The following is a 19,229-nucleotide window of genomic DNA, read 5'->3' as shown; positions in this document are numbered from 1 at the left end:
AAGAAGATACTTGACTCTTAGCTATATCCGTAAGATGCCACAAACCAAAATTTCTGAAATATATTTCATGAGTGGGGAAGGCTTTTCAAGAAGGTGTCTTTTCCTTAAACTGTATCTAAAAAAAAAAAGCTTTAAACTGTCATAACGTTGCAAATCTCAACCGTTTTCCTTGTCTTTTATTATTTGGCCTTTATTTTGACTCCGCATTAAAGTTGGAATTCAATTTTTTTCCCTCACTATTCAATTCTTCCTAGGCTGTTATTTTAAATTTCAGTGAATGTCTGAAGAAATCTTTATTGAAATGATTGATTTAAATAAATAATATTTTATACTGTAAATTACAATAACTAGTTCGATTCATCTTCAACACGAAATGTCATTTTCTTCCATGTTTTCCAAATCTCCGTGGGCTTAAAATTTGTATAGGATATACTAGAAGCTTCTGATATTAATGTCGGTAAAATTGTGCTGGGGGAGTTGTTCGGTAAAAGTTTTTTCAAATGAATGCATTCCATATTTGAAGAGCGACTATACGTTGGGATAACTTCTTTACACTTTGCTTTCTGCGAACTGAAAGTAAGGTGTATTTTTTGTTTTACTGCATTGTCTCCTGTATCTTTTGGATATGTAATGTAGTTTTCGTAACGAGAATTACTTGACAGCACTATTTCAGAATACTCAACAAAATTTTCGTAGGAAATGAAACGCATGTTGGGACATAGTTTGGATACTGAACGATGATACCTACAACGAATATCTTGCATCCATCGACGTGGCATCATGAGATCATTATTGGCATTAGGAACTTCCTTCAAGTGACTTGGATCACTGTTCATGGTGATTACCAGGGTGCTGTAGAAAATGCCGTCCTCTATCAGTTGCTTTGCCTCCGGAAACTTTTGAAACTCTCTTAATACGCGTTCAAAAGGACCGATCTTTACATAGTCTGATCCATTCAGCTGACAAAGTATTTTGGGCGACAGGTAAGCATAACGAATACAGTTAAGGACTTTCATCACATGGGATATACGAGCTGGCCAGTGTAGATCCAACCAATTAAGGGCGCCGAAGAGAATCTGTAGTAATAAAATTATTAACATTCATAAAATAGAATAGAAAAACATAATTTATTTGTATATAAATTGTATCCATGAATTTTAAGTTTCTACGGCATAAATATTATTGCATACTTTTGGGCGTTAAAGTCTTGAAAAAGTCATAACTTTTGTTCTATGTATTTGATTTGTATGAAATTAAGTAGAATTATTAGAAATAAATAAAAAATAAGAATAATATCCTTAAAATTGTGAATGTGGTGGAGCTTTTTACAATTTGCAAGGGCGGAAGTCGGCGGGACAAATTTGAAAAAGTTAAGATGCTGTCCGTAAAGATAATACGTGCTTGTATACCAAATTTCAAGTCTCTAACTCTTAAAACGGATATTCTAGACATTCTTATAATATACTACTCAACTTATTAAGAATTACTCACCTCAGTTTCACTGTTGACAGCCAGAAAACTAGATTTCAACAGTTGACATATCTGAACAGCCGTTAAACTTAAAAACTGAACACTGCACAGAACAATTAAAGTGCAATTGGAAATTCGCGATGACATTGCTTCATTGATGTGATAGAGATCCACATAAGATCGCATCTGATGTATTAAACTAAAGGCTTCGATCTCTTTGAATCTGTCGCCGTCGAGCAAAGTGAAACACAGTTGGAGCAGAACAGGAATCTCCAGAAAGTAGGCTGCCCGTATAATATGCACCAGATTCTTGGACGGAATGTGTTTAATGGAATTTAACAGCCACTTGTAGATATAATCAAAGATTTTCACAGTCAATGGTGAATTGCGCAAATCGATCTCAGTGTGTCCCCTTCGATTCATAAAGTAATTGGAGTAAGTGCTCAATACAAGTCCACTGCAGGCAAATTGATGATTCTCCACAAGGACAATCGTATCCGGGCTCTCACCAACCGAAATACCCTGCACTATCGCATCCAATACTGACGGATTATTTTCCACTGAAACTGTTCGACATTTTTTGATAATGGTTTGACTTTTTGGCTCTTTTGACTGTAATTTATTACAAAATTGAACTCTAGTAACAATCATAAAATACTGTGGCCAATTGCTTATAGTGGGCTCCAGATCACTGATGAATAAAGCTTAGATTAATCCAACATTATTAACAGTTAACTTACGATATAAAATCATTTGCACTTTCCACAAATTTTGGCACATCATTTTTAGGAAAATATGCCAAATATGGACAATGGCTATGCATTTTAAACTTCAGCTTTTTATGTTAAATTAAAGAAAAACTAATTATACTTTATTTATTTTTTTGGAATGTCGTTGAATTTGACAGGACGCACCAAGTTGTATTTATTATCAAAAAATAAATTTATAATTATCATTTATAGATAAAAATTTAAATTTAAAGTTTTATCAAGATCAAAAGTGCCCTAGACTGATTTATAACGTTGATTAATTTAAAAATTGGCTTTATTGGTTTAATCTTAGTCTGTTATTTAACTGAAGCTTTCATATAAATATTTTAGATTTTTTAAAGCGTGTTGAAGTGCTATGCAAAGTGTGTCATAGTTTTCTCAATAATTTATTCGAATTGCTTTCTTAATTCCAAAGAAATAGAATACACGACCGTTGTCGAAATTATCATGGGAAATCGTGGCCTTTGACTTCCATTAAAATTTCTTACATTTTAATTGGATTTTGGAAAGGTCGCAGACTCTTTTCGGCTTAATTTTAACTATAACTTGAGAAGTCAGTAAACAAGTGAAAAGTCATGAAATTGTAGCCGTTTTCTTAATGGTTATTTGTATATAATAAGATAACATAAAAAGAATTTATACCATACTTTACAGTGTGAGAAAATATAAAATAAGTATCAAAAATATGCGAGTAATTTTTTTGACAAAAACTTTAAGTAATTAACTCTAGAAATGTAATTAGTTGATTTAATTATCTTAAATGTTTTAAAATTCAATATAAATAACTAGACTCATGGTAAATTTAGCAGTAACAATAACAAGCCTGAGAGAAACAGCAAAAACATGTTGTTGACGTAGCAGAGCCTTAAAAAAATCACACAATAAAGCAAAAAATAAGATAGAAAGGTTTATTTTTGAATAGCCGAAGACTGAATACGCTTGTTGCAAATGAATATTTATGTCCAAAGTAAATAAGAAAATGGGCTAGAGTTTTTTTAAAAAAATATAAATTATGTTTGAGATATGTAATTCAAATCCAATAAATACATGTTAACAAACAAATTATTTATTTATTTATTTGTTTGTAGCTTTCAGAAATATGTATAACTTGAATTTAATGCAGTTTCAATGGAAAGTGTTTAAATTAAAATTCCCTCAAGAAGTGTATGAAAGGCAAAAAAAAAGAAGAAATAAAGAAAGAAATAAGACGACGCCGTTTTGAGTTCTTCAAAAATTCATGACAAGTCGCATAAAGTGCTCAATTTTATGAAATGAAAACAGCAAGTGGCGGTTGTTGCCCTCGACACCGCCTTGCCTCACCTGCCTCCACTTTCTCAGCTGCTCCTCAACCCGCAGGCTTTTATGGTTTTATATGAAATATGCAGAGGGCAACGTTTGGCAAAATGATTTCTAAGCTGCCGCTAAATTGTCAAATATTAACATGTTGTGTGTTGGCAACCAGATGATATCGGTTATAATCTTAATAAAGTTAGAGCTAAGGATACAGCTACAAACATGCATATTCACGAAGATACATCTGCAGGTGCATATAAGAATACAGTATGTTAAACAACTGTTTTGTCAAAAAAAGTAGAAAACTGTAATTTTTTAGATTTAAAAATACATAGTTAAGAGTCATAAGAAACTTTAACAAAATAGAAGAATAAAACCAAAAATATAGAAAAGTTCAACTTTTTTCAAAAGAGTAAATGTGAATTTTTGTATCTGTCAGAAAAATTACGTGACTAACATTTCTAAGAGCCACAAGAAACTACAACAATAAAATAAGAAATATATTCTATATTTAATATTATATAAAAATAGCAATAAAATTTATCAATAAAATTACTTGACCAACTGTAAATCGCAACCTAACTACAAAAATAAAATGTTTTGCTTTTACATACAATATTTATACATGTAATTAAATATTTCATTTATTATTATTGTAATAGGTATTCATAAAATCTATAATAGACTGTAATCCAATATTCCATGAAATTTCGCACAAAAATGTTTTTAAAAATTATTAAAAAACACCACCCTGTAAATTTTTCTATTAGCACATAAATTATTTTTGCTGTTAGGGTTCGATACATTTAAATGGGGATAATATTAAATCGATTTAATTTTGAAACAGTTTGAGTTACTATAAAAATAAAATTATAAAAAAATAATAATATTTTTGTATGTATATTAAAGGGAATTGAACCTCAAACCAAAAAAATATTCCTGAATGGATGCAGCTGCAAATATGCATATTCAAACATATACAGATATACTATAGCAAGAGATACAATTTCATTCATTTGTGTAGATACAGATACAGATACAAAATTGCAGCTGTGAGATGCTCGACTATTGCATCACACACGGAAAATGCGGAAAACGCTGACGCATGCGGTCGGTAGCAATGACATCACTTTACACGCACGATTTGTGGCAAATGCTGCCATAATTTCTGCCTCGCCTCGAATGCTGTGGCGAGTGGGCGCAGGATGACCAATGCAAGATGGCGACGACTTCCGCGCGCACAAACGGAAGTCAGGCAACGTCTCTGTGCGTGTGTGTGTGTCGCCATTGTCAACCAGCGTCTTTGCCATTTGGCCCACACACTAGCACACTCACTCACACACATACTTGCAACGCTGGCATTTGGCTTTTGTCCAACAAGAGCACAACAAATTTTTGAGTACAGTCAGCAAAAAAGCTAGCGCACGAAAAATGTAAAAAAAAATGTGCAACACACCTTGCTTCATTTTTGGTTTTGACCGTAGGTGAAAGCAATTAACGACTGACAGCTAACTCCATTTCGGTTCAACCGACTGATTCGGAGTTAGAAATTTAAAGTTTTCGAAACACCCTTCGCATAAATTTAAATGCAGAATAAATTTAGAGGCAAACTAGTGGAAAAATTGAAAAATTTGTTCAGTTTTGATAAAGTTTTGACAGTTTGAAGCTGGTCAGCTTTTGGATCTAACCTTTTTACGATTCAAAATATATGTTTTTTTTTTGAATTAGTATCTGTTTTTGCTGAACTTAATTTCATGTTAAATAAATATTACTAATACAACTTATTTTTACATATTTTTTTTAGTAATTATTTTAATATGTATGTATGGAATTATCTATAAAGTAACATTATTTCTTGCTGATTTATTGGGCCAATTGAGCCCCCGCGAAAATGTCCAGAATTGAACTATTGAAAACGGCATTGGCTAATCGAATGAGCAGCAATAATAAGCTGACATCATGCGCTGTTGTAGATGACGTGCCCAAGTGCTGTGTTGTCATACCATTCCATCCTCCTCAATCCTAACCCCTTCCAGCCCCTCCCACTAGAACCCTAGGGGCAATGCAAATGTGCGGCAGTAATAAAAATGCAAACTTTCCGCAATCGTCTCTCAATGGAACAATGAGCCAAGCCAATGTTCAGAATGGGCAACAGAGCATTGCCGACAGCATTTTTGGCGGCAAACGCCTACGTGACAATGGCCAGCACACACACATAGATATAGTGTCAGTCTGTGTGTGTGTGTGTATGTGTGTGGTCATGGCACTCTCATTTCGCTGGCTTGTGGCTGCTTCAAAAATCATTCATTGAGAACGCCACGCACAGACAAATGGCTCAATATCTATGTATATTTGTATGTGTATCTGTGTGTGTGTGTGTGTGTGTGTGCATTTCTATCTAGTATATGTCAGTTCATATTGTTTGTAGTTTTGTTAGTTTTCCAGTTGGCAGCTGAAGTATAAGCTGATTGCACGCGTGGGCGTTTTTTGCGTTTTTCGCTTTGTCTGTCTTTGTTTTCATATCCCAAATACATATTTGTTGTAAAATACTACGGACGCTATATATGTAGTTTATCTCGATCAAGTGCGTACTACATATATGTATATATATGTGTGTGTTTGCCATTAAGTTACATTTTATGACAGCGTCGGGAGAGACAGCAACAGAAACAGTTGACGCAGCGTCTCCACTTTCAAAAACTGGAAATTCCATGAGCGCGTGGGCGACTTCCTGTCACCCACTCCCACTCACTTACTCCTCTTTCCTCTCACTCTCGCTGCTTCTTCTGCTATTCTGTATGCCCGTCGCACGTCGCTGATTTTTCTTAATGGAATTTATGCGAGTGTGAAATTTATGTTGGCAAAATATTACTGAACTGGCAAAACTATTTTTAGTCCTTTTCACCATCTTCTTTCTTCAACTAGAATAATAATAAGTTGGAGCAGTATTAAAAGGCGTTGCCAGCTTTTCTATTTTGTTGTTTTTTTCTTTTATGCACGTGTCTGGCCTTCAATATGAGCCTGAAAATAGCTGAGATTGGCCAACATTAATTGCAGTGCGTGGAAAAGTCGTTTAGTTAAAATAGATGCCGCATCATTTGATTCGCGTATTTGACATTTTAGCCCTAATTTGTATTGGCATGTTTTCTCAACTGTTGTTTACATGCTTATTGGCCCGACTTGTTAGTGATTCCAACCGATTTCATCATCGTGCGTCATATCCTCTTATTAATACGTAAGCATAATATTTATTTTTATTCACATGAATTGATTTAAGTTTTCTTTTTAAAAATTTTGCTTTTAGAGTTCATTAACTGATTTTATCATTTTCGCTTCGTAAAATATATTTTTTAAATATATATAGTACATATATCTTTTGTTGATATCCAAACTAATGGTTAATTAAATATTAATGTAACTTGTTTTTTAAATTATTCTCTTGAATAAAACTCCTCAAAACCTCCAAGAGAACATTTTAAAATTAAAACTAGTTTTGTATAGAATTCTACTTGTTGCTTTTAAAATTCATTTCATTTATTTGATGTCAAATGCAATTGACAAATAGTAATAGTTTATAAATAAATTTAGTAAATATTCAATATAAATAAAATTAATTTAAAGCTGTCAAAAATATTAAAACATTTTATCATAATAATTTGCGAACTAATTTAATTATAGTAAGTTTTTTTCTAATTGGATTATTAACTTTCAAGCGATTTATTTTTTATTTTTTTGTTTCTAAATTTTAATTTATGGATGAAAATTACCAGTTAAAGCTAAAATTTTATATTAATTTTCGTTAATAATTGAACCAAAAGGATATATATCCTTTCTAGACAGCACAAAGTTTAGGACACGCAGTCAATTTTTGTTGTTGAGTTTTTCAATAATAATATCTGAATTGTATGCAAATAAATTTTTAACTTTCATTTAAGCTTATTCAAAATAATGCATATGCACTTTAAGCATAAATAATGTAATTCAAACGGAGCATTTAATCCTCAACCAGAGACAATTTCTTCTCAGTATTCTATTTAAATAATTTTCCTAGTATTCTCTTATAAAACAGTTAAGGTAGAAAATAGGTGGTATGTGGTTCGCCTAAAGGCAGGGAAACTTGTTATAAGCAGCCATGTTGGCTGTCAGTAAAAGGTCAGAAAATATGTCTTAAAGTGTTTTGGCTGAAATTAATCTGAAAGCCAACATAACGAATACAATTGTAGACTGAGTTTCCATTGGATTTTGTAGATTGGTGGCTTATGCACCTAGCCGCACATCCAGCTGTCAATAAAAACCATAAAATGTGCGACCCCGTGCCACAGAATGTTGCATAAAATGTCAACATGACAGCAGCGGGTGGTACGTGGGGGAATGAATAACAGGACAGGCGTGCCCCACAACTCGCAGTGGGAAAAATTGAGGCTTTAAATTCAAATGTCGAATACGGCTTTTATTTGCTAATCCATTCGATAACTAATACTCTGAGCTTATTATCTATAATTTTTGTTTAACGGTTGTCTCCAGCAGGCCCGGAAATAAAAATTCCTGTTAAACTTCATATAAAAAAACGAAAAAAATTCCTGCAGTATTATTTAAATGACTTCATATAAAAAAAAAGAATAAAATTCCTGCAGTTTTTTTTATTTGAAGTTTGACAGGAATTTTTATTTCCGGGCCTGCTGGAGTCAGGCCTTTAATCTTAATATCCAAAATAATAACTTTAAGGCACCAAATGTTTTAGCTTTTAAAGGATCTTTCTTAAATTATCATATGTTTAATTCATTTACATTGGTTTTCTTAAAGCTAAAGTTGTAAATTCAAAAATTTTATTGCATGTTTATTACGTGTTTTTTTTCCTGAAATAAGGTAAAGAGAAGAACATTTAATGTGTCGTATATTCAAAGGTTAAGATGTTCTTTGATGTGTGTAGTTTCTGTTGTCTTAAAGTATGCAGTCTAAAATTAATTTCTATACGGACTTTGGCATATTGTTATTTTAAAATAATAAGAATTTTCTGCGATAAGTTTAAAAGTTTTTAGATTCGATAGAGTCCACACAAAAATATAATATTTTATTTAAGCATTTATTATATAAATTCGAATCATATCATATTTTTATTTTAATTAAAAATTAAACTTAAAAACATGTAATACCTTTTCTTTGATTTATCTGCTACTTTCGGATTTATTAATTAAATGCAGATATTTTAGCGGTTCTTTCCACTGTGCAAGCCATTACAAAAGGCCAGTTTGTGTGTGTGTGTGTGTGTGCGAAGCAATTCACAATAGTTAGATATGCGCTTTTATTGTCATCATAATTTATGGTTTAGTGCGCCCGGCGCATTGTGGCGTGGGCGTGGCAACTGCCGCCCACATACCCACATATGTCTTGTGGCTGTGTGACGGAGAAAGGGAGGAGGGGGATGGATAAAGGGGTGGGGTTATACCACTGCAGCTGGCTTGGGAGCGAACAAATTGCTTTTCAATCAATTGAATTTGCAGTTATTGCACTCAAAACTCGATCCACAAAAGGTCGTAGCTTCGTGGCCTAAAGAAATATTACACATATGTACGCCGCGTGCACCGACTGTCTGGATGTGAATGTGTGTGTGCTTGTGTGTGTATGCTCAGAGAGTGACTTTCTATTCATATGCACTTATTGACATTTTTTTCTTTCATTTTTTCTTCTTTTCCTACAGCCATTGACTGGCAAACGCCCCCGAAACGTTTTGTATTACAAATGGAAATTTGTCGAGTTTGCCAAAAGCATTATTTTATATAGACTATTTTCATATATATAAATATATATATTTTTTTTGGGTATTTTATAATTTTTTTGAGAAAAAAAGCCAGACGCCGCCGACGCCACATGGCGGGTGTTGGCTTATTTATGATGTAGTTGATAAATAAAATAAATTTCATTTAAAGCACATTTCTGCTCATTATATTTATGCGCGCTATTTGTGTCCACAAATTTGGCCGTAAATAATACTTAAATTGCCAACGAGTATTCGTAATATTGTAACCAATTGCAATCTGCAGTTGACAGCAGATGCGATAAGACAACACAAGTGACTTTGAGATACAGCAAATCTCTCCCATGACATGACGAGATACTTTCCCCAGACTGCCAATCTGACTGACAAATGTTATACATCGATTACAGGTGGTGACATTTTTTTTTTTTTAAATGTTACTGGACTTATGCAGCTGTGATTATGCCGACTTTGGGCTATGAAATTACACACATATCGATGACAGATGAAATCGGTGACAGCAGATGCGCTAAGATACCAGATACAAATTCAGATACAGATATGACAGATTCGATTGATTTGCATCTGTATTTGGACTTATGAAACATCTTGTTGCAGCTGTGATTACATCTGCTAGATGTTGAGTACCTAATATGTGATTGAACACTGAAATCCTAGAAAAAGAACTCGGGTTAAACAATATTTATTCCCATTGATTAGGCAAAGCATCAAGCTTGATCTCACACACAATGGGGAGTTGAGTTGAGCAAAGAAAATAACAATATAATATAATAAGTAGGAGAAGGGAATATTCGATAGTAAGATAATCATTGCTTAAATAGTAATAACAAATCAACTTCCAACTAATAACAAAAAATATAAAAAAGTTTTTTTTACACAATTATTTAGTGAAATTTATGGATAAAATCATTTAAACTTAAGCATATTAATATCACAGAATCAAATAACTAACTGTAAATACATATGCTTATAAGTATTTTTATATGAAAGAAAAAGTTATTGAGGCAACCAAATTGGGTCTGGTCTACGTTATGTTGGCAAATTTTATGGCCGAAACGTGTTTGCAAAATTATGACAAACAGCCATAAAAGTTGAAAAACATTTCAGCACACACTTAGCGGTTGACCAACACACTATAAACACACACACACATCTCTTTTTTACCCCTTTTATCTATCCCCATATACCTCAATTCTGCTTTGAATTCCGTTCAGTTTTGTCCATTAGATTTTGTATCAAATTTTGTGGAAGTTACGTATACTCAATATCTAAATTGATGTTAGATTATAGTGTGAACACTTTAGTTGCGATTGTATTGTAGGCACTGCATGTATGTTATTGTGTGTGTGTTGTTATTGTGTTGGTGGATGTGTGTTGTTTGCTTGGCCTTATGCTTGTAATTAATAATTATGCTGTAAGCTGTAAGCTGAAACTGACAGGAACAATAGACAGAGAGAGAGAGAGAGATCACAATGTGTGTGAGACAGAAATGGTAATGAAGGAAGCTAGAGTGAGATAGTGAGAGATAGAAAGAGACAATTTCTGCTAATTTTCCCTATGCCAGTTGTGTGGCTTTTGAGATGAATTAGTTAATTTACAGATAATTTAAGCGTTAAGCTTGCTTAGCTCCTTGTTAGTTGCTCAGAGAAAGCCACACACATATACATATACACATACACACACACACATACACACACATTGTCAATTAGTTGACGTTAAGCGACTCGTATTTAACAGCTTTGTGTCCAGTTTCCCGCTGTGTACAACGACAAACAGCTCTGAAATTTTGTCCAAATTTTGGGCTGTTGCAATTTGTATAATAAGTGTGTGTGTGTGTGTGTGTGTGTGTGTGTGATAAACATGGCCAATTAAAATGAACGGAATTAGACTAATGTTGAACGCACTCGAGCGCAATTTGCTTTAATTAAATCGGCTGTCAGTTGAGTTTCAAGCTGTCAATTAGCCCCTCAAGTACAACGAGAGGGGTAGGTGGCGTAAAAGGGGGGTTGGAAAAATAAACAACATGGTTGATAAATGCAAAATGCCTATAAATAAGTGATTGTTCTCCATTTTTAGCAATAAGTGTTACGTATCAAAACTGTGCAAATATTTGCTCACGAAATTGAGCAACGGATTAAATTGCAAACAATATGGAAGGGAATTGAAGACTTCACTAGACGAAAAAGAGAGAGAGAGAGAGAGAGAGAGAGAGAGAGAGAGAGAGAGAGAGAGAGGGAGCGTCTGAGAAGTTAAGTAAATAAATGGGATAAATATACCGCCAGGACAACAGTCAACAGTCAGGCAAACCACACACACACACACTCGAACATAAATATTTAATAAATGTGTGCCCCAAAAAATGTTCATCGAATGAAAAAAGCCAAAAGCAAATGTGAAAACAACTTGAAATCTTCGATATTCCGTATAAATCGTATGCTTACGGGTATACGGTATTAAACTGTTTTATGTTAAGTCAAAACCAAACATATTGTTTAAAAAAATTTATTTAACAATAACGATAAAACATATTTGTTGAGGAAACAAATTTAAACAGAATTTAAACTGAATAATGTGAATAAATATTTAATTTTAGTCATAAGTATCAAAATCCGCAAAACGTCCATATATTATTGCTAATTTTTAATTCTAATTATTAATTTGAATAAAAAATATAAAATTATATTAATTGATAATATAGTTTTAGCTCTAACTTTTTATTTATTTTTAAAAATTGCATATAATGTACATATTTTAATTTTATTTAAAATGTTTTTATTTATATACTTTTTTTTAATAACGCTAGTATGTGTTATTTAATTAACTTTAAATTCAAATAGTGTTATGCAACTTTTAAATAAAATTTAAAGTCAATTATTATTTTATAGGCAATGTAATTGGAATTCGAAAATGATTACTTTGCCGTAGCTTTTATTCGAAAACTTATAACAGTAACGGTTGATATCAATAATAGTTATAATTAGTAAATATATATATATATTTTTTTTAATAATTATTTAGGAATAATACCTAATCTTAAATGTTATATATAATTTATTATTTATTTAGCTTAATTTAATGCGGTGTCTCAAACGATGAAACTTGATCTTTGATTTTTGTTTTGATGTAAGAATTATATAGTTTTATAGTCTTTTAAATAAAATTTAAAGTCAATTATTATTTTATAGGCAATGTAATTGGAATTCGAAAATGATTTCTTTGCCGTAGCTTTTGTTCGAAGACTTATAACAGTAACGGTTGATATCAATAATAATTATAATTAATAAATATATATATTTATTATTTTAAATAATTATTTAGAAATAATACCTATTCTTAAATGTTATATATAACTTATTATAAATTTAGCTTAATTTAATGCGGTATCTCAAACGATGAAACTTGATCTTTGATCTTTGTTTTAATTTAAAAATTATATAGTTTAATAGTCTACCATTACCAATTTTAGTTCAGCTTGTGATAATTATATAACTGTTTTCTGTGACGTATTTAATAAAACAAAATTATATGCATAAATAGAAAAAAATGATATACCAAAAAAAACACATAAATTAGAATAATATTAGGCGCAGGTTAACGAGACCAAATGTTTTTGTTGTCTCTCTATCTTTTAATTTATCGAGCTATCATTGTGCGGTTTCGTCTATCGATGCTCTTTGGCAACTCAAACAAAGACGGAGACACAGAGAAGGACAGTCAGCAAGGAACACAAATTGCGGGACAGACAGTTAGGGCCACGCCTACGCCTACGTCGCACTGAAACATTTACTCATAATGATCTATGTGATTAGTTGCAAAAAGCATTGTCTACTCTTCTTTGCTCAAATTGAATTATGTTGTAAGTTGTTTGCTCGATTGCTGTTGTTGTTGCTTATCATTTTCATTTATGTATTGTAGTTGTTGCAGTAATTGCCTCAGTTTTTGACCATTGATTTGAATGCCAAAGGGTCATCGTTGTGGGCGTAATTTATGTAGCTGAGAGAATAAACGTGGCCAAAATATGCTAAATTGTTGTTGGGCAGGCCAAGTCCGGTAAGTTGATAGTTTCTAATGCAAAGTGGAGTGACATCACAGGCCTAAATGAGTAAATGACTATTAAATGACTAGTCAAGCCTATTGCAAAAGTTGTTAAACGCTCCTCCCAGAGAAATCATAGAAAAAAACCAAAAAAAGTTTTTATATGTTGAGCCTATTTAGTTTTTTTCTCTTTTAGTACTTGGCAAAAAATTATAACACAACAAAAGTAAAGTTGACAAACAGCAATGTTGCTGTCGACAGCATGACAACCAAATAAAAAAGTTTTTGAGCCTCTAAAAAAAAATTCGAGAAAAAGAAAGAAAAGAAAAGTTTGAGAGTATGATGAACGTCATCAACAGCAAATCAAGTTGACAAACAAATAAACAAAACTGGCAGCTAGAAATGAATATAAAACTAATCAACGTCATCAAAATAAAAGCCAAAGAGCAGACAAAAAAAAAACAACAGTAATAAAAATAATAATATAAGATAGTAAAAATAATTTACAGTGGCTTTCAGCTTACTTGTCTCACTAAATCTTCGTAAACAATCTTATTTGCCCCCAGAACCCACGGGTTGGGCTCGAACTTTGGATCAATTTAATGAGAAAAATAAAATATTTTTATCCTTTTAGTTTCACCTGATTTTTTTAATCAAGTTAATTGAAAAAATAATTATAATTTTGTAAATAGAGTAAATTAATGTATACATTTATAAATTTTAATCAAAATCTCAAATAATAACAAAATATGAAAAAACATAAAAATTCTGTAATTATTTTGTTTTCGAACCGAACCCATAATTTAAAATAAGTTTAAGAATTTGTGGCTTAAGCCAAAATATTAAAAAAAATATGCATTTAAGTTAAATTCATATTTAAATTAATTTAATACGTTAATATGCATGGGAAGTGAGTCAAATTAGCTGAGTGTCACTGTAAATGACAATAATGAAATGTTACAGTTACATGTTCATTGCTCATCGTCCTTAAGTGCCAGACAATAGCAAAGGCAAACAACTGCAGTCAAGAAAGGGAGGCAGATAATTGGAAAGAGACATATAAATAGACAGAGAGAGAGAGAGAGAGAAAGAGAGAGAGAGAGAGAGAGTCAGCATCTCTCTATTCTCATTTGTATGCGCAACGTGGAGTGTCAGCCTCACTTTGCATTACTTAAACAAACACTGCGCCACAATGACCACAGGATTTGCATAAAGCGCAGCATTTCTCAGTCTCAGCATTGTCCTTGCAGCTGTGATTCGATTAAGCACCAACTGAACACTGCCCCGAGGGTTAGCTCAGCAATAACAACAACTACAGCAAGAACAGCAACAACCAGTACTTATATACTTGTTTTCGTGGAGCACGCCACAATGCCTTGAACTTGAATATCCTGCAACTCGACCCCATTAGACTCCACTCCATCCACTTTCCATTTTAGCAACTACATTTTGATGGCCGCAGGAACTACATATTTTAGTTTTTAGCAAGGCTGCAAAGCTTCCAAAATTTTGGAGAAAGTTCAAAGCATAAGAGAAGAACCGCTGCACTCAATTTTTATTTTTATTTTGTTTGAATTTTATACCTCCTTTTTTTTTTTTTTAAATTGTTTTCTTAATGCCAATAAAATTATTTATAAAAAAACAATCCTTAATTTTTACGCAATTCAACTAAAGATCATGCTCAATTACTGCACAAGTACAAACTATTAAAAATAATTAAGTCACAGAGTTCTTTATTGTAATTTAAGCAAATTGTAATTTTTATCCTTAAGTTCATACAAATAAATATATCACTATATCAATTTATCTGAAAATGTCATTATTTTATATGAGTGTAAATTACATTTGAAATAACTTCCTAGTTTATTATACGATGGTTAGTGAGTCTGATAAGTTGCGAGTAATCTAAAGCATAATACTATAACTGCAATAGGATGTAGCATTTCTTTTAAATTTTTTAACTATTCCTTAAATATTATATATTCCCTCTCAGCTTCAGTTAATTGCTACTTTTATACATATTACGCATGTAGGGATTTCTTTGGTAAAGTTTTCTAAAAATAACCGTTTCTCCTTAGATATTTTAGTGCTTTTTTCAATGTCAGCTGTTACGCGTTTAGAGCGACTACTCGTCCTCATTCTCATCCTCATCCTCATCCCAATTCTGTCCCCAAATGGAACGCGAAGGCAAAGTTTTTGAGTGCCAAGTGCTTCAGGCTGAGGGTCTGACTATAAATCAGCTGGTGAGTGCATTTTGGGCCACGAATACTTCTACTATATATGGCATATGTCACATGACCATGAACTGTCGCTCTATTTTCCTGCAGTCTTCGTTGTCTTCGTTTTCAGTGGTTGTCGGTGCTTTGAACTCGTCAGCAATGAATTTATACTTCTCCACATTCCTTACCAACCCTCAGCCTTTTTGGCTTAAATAGCCCTACAATGACGGCATCGTCATTGTTTATAACAAATTAACTGCAAGTCTAGTACGTCGGGCTGTTAATGACGACAAGTATTCATTTTTAATACATATAGGTCAACGTAGCCAATAATCAATATCAGTGCAAAGATAATGGTTATGTACAGTAGCTCAGCTATCAATTTTATTCATAATAATATTAATGGGTATTCAAATTTTATTATTATTAGTTGCACTGTTTTTATACATCGCTATAATAATAATTAATAATATTGCTTACAATGTTCGCTTTTAATAAAAACAAAAGTTTTACACGGGAGGGGAATATGATATATATATTTTTGACGACCAACGTGGTTAGATTTAAAATATTATAATATACTAAAAATTAGTTTTTTTATATTTATTTAAATTTAATTTTCAATAGTTCTTATTTTGTAGACAGTGTAATAAATACAACAAATTTATCTATAACGCTTATATTTAATAGATCAAATTTATAAACGAGTTGGAACATTAGATTTTCATTTTTTCATCTCTCATAACCTAATCTCATTTTTATTAGTTATATGTATATAATTTCTGTTATATTATTTTTTAAATTATATTTTTATTAGTTTCTTATCTTCTTAAAATACAATAAGTGCTAAAAAAATACAATAAAATGAGTATGTAGTCCCAATGTACGAATGCATTTATATCTAAAGGTGAGTGAATGGTTCACTGTTTCCCAGGAGGGATATTGTGGTAGACCGCCTATTTTTACCATTATGGGTCTATCAACAAATAGGCATGTTAGAAAATGAAAGACAATGGAGGAAAATCAATAAACAAATTGAGCTCACGGCGCGTGTGAGTAATCAAAATGCCATTTGTTGTGGTCGCAACGACTGTGCAGTTAAGTATGTTATAATTTTTCCCAGTTTTCTTATCGATGGGTGGTAATTAATTTAGAGTCGGATTTTCCGCCTTGATTTGCAAAAATCTGTAACGTAATTGTTGATGAAGTTGGATTGCTTAATTGACCAACAGCAAAATATCCGCTGGCGATCAATCATTTAAAATGAAATCTCACATCTTAATAAAGTTTAATTAATTTTGAGGCAGGCATCAAACTATGACAACAATGAATCTGCCTCAAATTCGAAAACAACGCAATAATTTCCAATTAACTCAAGTGAGCGGCAAGTCAAAGCACCCACAAATGAGGTAGAAATTGTCCACTATGAAGTTCAATAGCCACCTGAATGACAATGAGTTCTACATTCAATGGACGTGGGTGTATTTGCCAATATATATTGATATTAATTCATTCATGCATCAACACGATTGGTTGACTTATTTTAGTCTATTTCGAACATAGCTTGAAAATATTTAAGAAAGATAATAATCATCTATACATTTTATTTGAGTGTTGAGTGCATAAAATATTCAGGAATAATCAGGCCTGTTCCAGTTTTCACTTTCGGCATGATTTATCTGAAGTAAATATCTTTGACCTGTTCTAATTTAATTACAGAAACATTAAATAAAAATAAAAATAATTTTATGATTTTAACGCAAGTCACTTAAACGATAAATGCCAGACTTAAAGTCTAATAAATTCTTTTTCTTACTTAATTGAAAATAAAAAATTATACATAAAAATGTAAGATAGTTTAAAATGCATGATTTATTGTCTAAAATATTCATTTATAAAATTGAATACCTTCTCGGAGAGGGCATAACAAGTTTCAATAGGCAATCCGATCAACCAGATTATTACCGCACTATTGCATTGATATTTATCCTTCAGCGCCTTATCGAGGATTTTTCAAGCCGCTTTCAATGGCCACTTCAGGAGGAGGCTCGCTTGAGTGCTAAACGGCGTTGCCAGCATCGCAAATGAAATGAATTTCGGTAAAAACGAGCACACTTCAATGCCAAACAGGGCGTGGTAGGTAGGTGTCGAGTAGGTGTGGCTTGTGGATAAGACTTTGCCTGAAGGACTCTGGGCAAAATCAGAAATGTCAATATTTCCAGTTGAGCGCGACAAAACAAGCGATGGGTTTGCTGAAAAAGCGTAGAGCGAGGACATTTTTGCCGGAAACTAATTTAAGAAAATTATTCGCATCGCAACTGTTTCATTTCTGGAATTTTCTTTTTTTTTTGTTGTGATTTTTTGTTGGACATCAACATATAATCAGGCATGGTACGGAACGAGGCGTAGATAGAAACCCGATTTGCTATTTGAAGCGGAAGTGACCCTTGAAGTTTGATTTTATTTGTGCGGCGTTGCCGTTGGCAAACTGATTCAGATTCGGATTTAAGAGTGGACCACTTGGTTGCTCCAACAGCATGTTGTACATATTTATTTATTTATTTGTTGCTATTCAATTTTTAATCAACGACTCCTTGGCTTCTTCTTGGCAACATCTTATACATTTTATGCAATTTCCTGTTTGGCTGTAGCTGAACTCAAATAGCAAAAGCAAAAGGCAAAAAAAAAAAACAGAAACAAAATAAAAGAAAAAAAAAACAAGAAAAAAACCATAACTCTGCTGGTTGTCTATTTTTAGGTGCCATCCTACAGAATTCAATGTCAACGACAGCTGCAACATCAGAGTGGGAATCGTGTATTGACGGGGGTATATTCCCCAACTCGACTCTGGACACTGCGAGGGCTAAAAAGAATTTGCAATAGCGAATGACACTCGTGACGGAAGTCCGTAAAGCTGACATCAAGTGCCAACTTGAACATAAATAGTTAAGACACGTTTTATAATAGACAAACAACTTGATATCTGTCCGTGAGAAATTGTCCAGTAAAGTAATGAAATAACTGTAGCATACTTTTCGCAGACACAACTATTTCAGTATGCAAACATCGACTGTCAGAAATTAAATCAAAGATTAACAAAATTATTATTAAATTTTTAAAGAACTGTTTTTGTAAGATTCGTTAAAATGTATAATAAATTTACATAAATTCAATAAATTTTATAAAAATAAATTTTGACAGTGTTTTGTTTCAAAAATACTTAAACTATTTTGAACGTTGCATTTGGGTTGATAGAGATTTGTTGAATACGCCTGATACTGTCAAAATATATACATATATTGAAACAAAAAAGATACTTTAGATGTATTGCTTGACAGATAAAGTTAAAACAATTAAATTACAATTCTGAAAAAAGTATGCTACGGTACTAATTTATGTTACTCTACATACATTTAAAAAAAAATATATTAGAATTTAATCTACATATACCATGTTTATACAGTATCTTAAGCTGATTTAAATCAAAGCGAGTTGCCTTAAACCACCTTTTTAAACCCTCTTTTAATGCGCTACTGCGAACAGTAATTCAGCGATTCAACTATTTTTAAACCCGTCGTTTATTTTTTAAGCCGCTGTAAATGAACTTATAAACATTTATCGCTTTAAAATATATTACAAAACCAGCTCCTATTTATATACAACTAC

At 32.2% G+C, this 19,229-nt stretch overlaps 1 protein-coding gene across 1 annotated transcript; it reads right to left on the bottom strand.

The window, feature by feature from the left end:
- Positions 1-398: 398 nt before the first annotated feature.
- LOC117784550 (kelch-like protein 3) lies at positions 399-2,292 on the bottom strand. The gene is made up of 4 exons (XM_034622306.1): positions 2,211-2,292; positions 1,492-2,161; positions 749-1,076; positions 399-570 (listed from the first exon to the last, which is right to left on the bottom strand). Exons 2-4 carry the CDS (start codon positions 2,119-2,121, stop codon positions 497-499), a joined length of 1,032 nt encoding a protein of 343 aa, XP_034478197.1. The 5' UTR covers positions 2,122-2,161; positions 2,211-2,292; the 3' UTR covers positions 399-496.
- Positions 2,293-19,229: the final 16,937 nt, after the last annotated feature.

This window comes from Drosophila innubila (genome assembly GCF_004354385.1).
Source record: "Drosophila innubila isolate TH190305 chromosome 2R unlocalized genomic scaffold, UK_Dinn_1.0 1_C_2R, whole genome shotgun sequence".
NCBI lineage: Eukaryota > Metazoa > Arthropoda > Insecta > Diptera > Drosophilidae > Drosophila > Drosophila innubila.
Note: the sequence above shows the minus strand (reverse complement) of the source record. Positions and strands in the feature narration are given on the sequence as shown.